The sequence below is a fragment of the Orycteropus afer genome, unplaced genomic scaffold (genome assembly GCF_000298275.1).
Source record: "Orycteropus afer afer isolate SDZICR_OR568_19922 unplaced genomic scaffold, OryAfe1.0 scaffold00144, whole genome shotgun sequence".
NCBI classification, from domain to species: domain Eukaryota; kingdom Metazoa; phylum Chordata; class Mammalia; order Tubulidentata; family Orycteropodidae; genus Orycteropus; species Orycteropus afer.
In genome coordinates, this window is record NW_006921731.1 from 1479637 (window position 1) to 1484814 (window position 5178).

Here is a 5178-nt window from a genome sequence, read left to right on the forward strand (position 1 = left end):
AAAAAAAAAACGAAAGAAACTAAGACAAGCTGAGGTGAACTGAGATGGGGCAGGGGGAACAAGAGACTATAACCTGAGACTATATTGCAAAAGGTCTTGAATTCCAGGCTGTGGAGTTTGGACTTGATCTTAAGAACGATGGGTACCCTGGAGACCTCAGAGCCAGGTAGTCACGAGATCAGATTGCTCAACATACTCCCCTCTTCATGGAATGGGCTGGGGTCAATGGGGGAGGTAACAGCCTCCTACAGAGGCAGAGCCTCCAGGAGAAGTGCCTTGTTAGAGATGGAAAGTTCCTGTGTTGCAACTTTAGTCACTGGAAACTCCAGGCCACATTCCTGGTCAATGGGAAGTAATGTCAGCAGGGTCAGGGGTTGCTTCCAGCAGTAGAGAGAAAAAAGGAAGCTCTTGGGGATCCAAACACCTCCCACCCTTTCAGAGGCAACATGATGTAATGGGAAAAAGAGAAGCCCAAGGCTGCTACCTGCAGCCTACAGCCCTGCCACCTCTGATTGAGCTTTGCTTACAGGTGACACAGGAAAGATAAGAATTAAACTCTGAGGTGCTTTCCAGTTCGAACATCTTAACTCCATGAAAGTGACATATGTCTAAAGTATTGGTCTACCTTCAATTGTATGACAACAATTGTAAAATCCAAAGAGCATGCGTATGCTGACTCCAAAGAGTCATTCGTTCATTCATTCATTCTACAAATATTTATGGAGCACCTACTGAGCATCAAGCCTGTGACACACTCTGGTGATTCTGTGGTATGTGATTTTCTGAATCACTGTAAAGTCTTCCCACAACCTCCCCAGCAGCACAATCAGCTCTGAGGAACCAACTTTTTCTAAAATGACATACAGAAGCACAGAAGCCAAGATTTTTTGACACTAGTACAATGGCGGGAGCTCTGGTAGCATAGTGCCTAAGGCACTTGACTGCTAACCAGAAGGCTGGCGGTTCAAACCCACCAGCCACTCCTCGGAATGAAAGTTGGGCAATCTACTTCTGTAGTGATACTGCCTTGGCAACCCAAGGAGGGATCACTGTGAGACAGGTCCGACTTGACGGCACGCAACAGCAAGAACAGTACAATGGCAGTCATTCATTCTGCTGGAGAGGAAACCAGAAAGTACCATGACCCTGCACAGAGCAGCTAACTGTGGCACAGCTGGCCCCCATTTAGTGATCCTGCCCGACAGGGAGAATGGCCAGACCACAGCTCAAAGCCACCTCTGTGGTGTGAGAAGTGGCTTGTTTTGGTTACCTAGTGCCGCTCTGACAGGAATATACTACAAATGGGATGGCTTTAACAAACAGGAGTTTGTTCTCTTACAGTTTTGGAGGCTAGAAGTCCGAGTTCAAAGTGCCGGGCTCTAGGGGCTGGGTGAAAGCCCCTTGATCTTGGGCTTTAGCTCTGCCTCTGGCTCCTGGCCCACTGATGCTGGAGGCTTTCTTCACTCAGACAGCTGCTGTCTGCTGAGGCTGACAAAACCAAGGTTGACAAGTAAAAAGACACAGTCCTGATGTTACCAAACCACACGGCAGGCCATTAATTCAAGTCCATTGAAAGTCCCAAGATCAGCAGGCTACTGAATGAAGACTCGGCTATATGCAGGGTTCAAGTATGCCAAAAAGCTAGAGACCTTCCTCAAAGCTGCTTCTTATATGCTGGAAGCAGACCACATTCCCTAAAGCAGCTACTCAGCGGCTCCAATAGATTTCACCATAGCACTGATTACCAGTCTCACCATAGGGAATAATTACATCCAGCTGCCCAGCTATTCAACAAGGCCCAGCCAAGTTGACAACCTTAACTACCACATGGCTGCACCCCACAGTCCTCACATCCTATATCCTTCAGCTCATCCTTCATTCATACAGTCACTAAGCACCTGCCCCTTTGCCAGGCACTGTCCTAGGCTCTGGGAATACAGGCATAAGTAAGCCAAGGTGAGGTCCCTGCCCTCAAGATGTTTATATTCTATGAGGAGAAATCAAATCAAACCCAATGCCATGGAGTCAATTCAGACTCACAGTGACCCTATAGGACAGAGTAGAACTGTCGCATAGGGTTTCCAAGGCTGTAATCTTTATGGAAGCAGACTGCCTCACCTATCTCCTCCAGAGTGGCTGGTGGGTTTGAACCACCAACCTTTCAGTTAGCAGCCAATTTAACTACTTGTGCCACCAGTGCTCCTTTCTATGGGGAGCGAGAGACATAAACAAATGACAGACAAGGTAATATCAAAGCATGTTAAGTGGAATGAAGGAAATATAACCCAATAGAGAGTAACAGCCTTGTGAAAGAGATGACATGAGCTGAAATTGAAAAACTATATGGTCAGCAGAAAGATAACTCTCAAAGATGTCCACATGCTAAACCCTGAAAACTTTGCCCATGTTACCTTCCATGGCAAAGGGATTCTGCAGCTGTGACTGAGTTAAGGATCTTGAGATGGGAGGATGATCCTGGATTATCTGGTGGGCCCAATGTCATCACAAGGGTCCTTATAAGAAGGAGGCAGAAGGTCAGAGTGAGAGTTATGAGACAGAAGTAGAGGTCAAAGAGTGAGTGAGATTTGAAGATGCTGTGCTGCTGGCTTTAAGATGGAGGAATGAGCTACAAGCTAAAGAAAACAGGAGACCTCTAGAAGGTGGAAATGACAAGGGAACCGATTTTACCCTATCGCCTCCAGAAGGAATGTAGCCCTGCCAATACTTTGAATTTAGCCCAGTGAGACCAATTTCGAATTTCTGACCTCCAGAATTGTAACACAAGAAATACACATTGTTTTAAGCCATTAAATTTGTGGTAATTTGTTACAGCAGCAATAGAAAACTAAAACAGAGTAGTCAGTCATGGGAAAGACAGAAGGAAGAGGGAGAGGAAACAGCAGGTACAAGGATCCTGAGTCTGGAACAAGGAGGCCAGTAGCTAGAGCAAGGTGAGCAAGAGAAGGTGGGGCAGGAGAGGAGGTGGTGAGGATGTAGAGAAATTAGAATCCTCATAAACAGCTAGTAGATATGCAAAATGGTATAGCTTTTTTGGAAAACAGTCTTGGTAGTTCCTCAAAATGTTAAACATAGAGTTACCATATGATGCAGCAATTCTACTCCTAAACTATATACCCAAGAGAAATGAAAACATATATCCACACAAAGACTTGTGTATTATTTATAATAGCCCAAAAGTGCAAATAACCAAAATGTCCATCAACTGATGAAACAAAATGTGATATATCCATACAGTGGAATATTATATGGTCATAAAAAGGAATGGAGTTGTAGCATACATGCTACAAATATGGATGAATCTGAAAAATATTATGCTAAGTGAAATAAGCCAGACACAAAAGGTCACATATTGTATGATTCCAGAATAGACAACTTCCCAGAGACTAATCCTAGGTAGCTTAGTGGTTGCCTAAGGTTAAGAGGGAATAGATGCTTAGGGGGTGATGGCTAAGGAGTATGAGGCTTTTTCAGGGGGTAATGAAAATGTTCTAAAATTGTGCCAATGGATGCACAACTCTGTGAATATACTAAAAACCATTGGGGTGTACACTTTCCATGGGTGAATTGTATGATATGTAAATTATATCTCAAAAAAGCTCTTTAAGAAAAGTTATAACTGTGCCATCTAAACTAATTTCCTAGAAACAGAAGTTACTCTGGCATTCACAATGGAGGGCAATGCCAACTTGAAACAATCAGAGGGAGTGCTAACCACAACCTTGTCTACTGTCCAGGAAACATTCAAAGTGGTTAAGTCACAGATTATCCAACCAATGGAACACAGTACAGTTTTGAAAAACAGTTGGTAATACATTTTCACTACTGCCTTCACTCTCTGGAAGATATGTTACTAGTGACAGGCTCCAGGCAGGGGATAGGAGAGGCCCAGGACCAGAGAAAAATGAAGCTTACTTTCCTCTCTATCTTAGTTATATTATTTACATCATTTAACCTAGTGCATTTTATTACTTTTTCAATTAAAAATAGTTAATAAAAATACACTGAAAATAAAAATCTAAATCCATGTTGTCAAGGAATATTGCACGGAAGAGAGAGTCATTGTCTAGGAGGCAGTAAGTTTCTGTTAAGGGTAAAATGTAGTGTGTCGTGGAGCCAGACATTGGGGGTTAAAATCCCACTCTGCCACTTAACAGCGGGTTAAATAATACTTCTAAAGGCTAGAACAGAGTCTAGCACACACAATAACAGTAATTGTCAATAGCTATTCTTATGGGATTGAGTTTTACAGTCAACAGAACAGCAAAGTAGAGGTGGTCATTACTAGAGACAAATTGCTGGGAGCAACTTTCTATTTTAGCGCCAGCGGACCTCAGAGATTACAAAACACCTTTTGGATAACCAAACTGAAGTTCAGAGAGGGGACGGCACCTGCCCAGGTTCCACAACGAGGCCAGTTCAGAACATCAGCACATCCAGCCCTCGGATCAGGACCCACTCACTTAAACAGAGTCCCCGAGGGGGCTCACGGCTGTATGCTAGGGACCCCACTCACCGAACTGCATCCAGTCCCACTCGCTGAGGGTGTCCATGTTGCGGCACAGGTCGTCCAGCACCCAGGCGGGAAGCTGGTAGATGTAGCAGGACATGGCTAGCCTGCGACCGTGCGGGACAACAAATAAACTCGACGTGACCAGACCCGTCTTCTCTACAAGGGGCGGGCCGTTCTCTCCCTCCGCCGCCGCCCGTCCAGGAAGTAGGAGGGGCTGGGCGACGGACACAACTGCCCCCCAGCGGTTACGAGAGCCAGGACGCGGCCCCGCAGGCTTGCCCCGAGCTGCTGGTGATCCAAGGAGGGCCAGAGCTGGGAGGGGAAAATGACGCCTAAAACGGGGAACGAACACTACAGTTTAAATCCACACAGGAATTCAGTGTCAGTCGCAGATGACCTTCTGACTCCAATTCTAGTGTATTTGCCACTATACCATATATAATTCACTCACCAAATATTTTATTAGAGTACCTACCACATGGGGAGAGCTCTGGTAGCGTAGTGCCTAAGGCACTTGACTGCTAACCAGAAGGCTGGCGGTTCAAATCCACCAGGCACTCCTCGGAAGGAAGATGGGGCAATCTACTTCCGTAGTGATACTGCCTCGGAAACCCCGAGGAGGGGTCGCTATGAGTCGGGTCCGACTC

The 5178-nt window shown here is 45.5% G+C and overlaps 1 protein-coding gene across 1 annotated transcript in view; it reads right to left on the reverse strand.

The window, feature by feature from the left end:
- The window catches only part of IRAK2 (interleukin 1 receptor associated kinase 2), a 119556-nt gene extending 114928 nt beyond the window's left edge, over nucleotides 1–4628 (reverse strand). Inside the window, exon 1 of the mRNA XM_007945858.1 lies at nucleotides 4535–4628. Within this exon, the coding sequence (XP_007944049.1) occupies nucleotides 4535–4628 (94 nt within the window). The remainder of the gene's footprint in view (nucleotides 1–4534) is intronic.
- Between the last annotated feature and the right edge of the window lie 550 nt (nucleotides 4629–5178).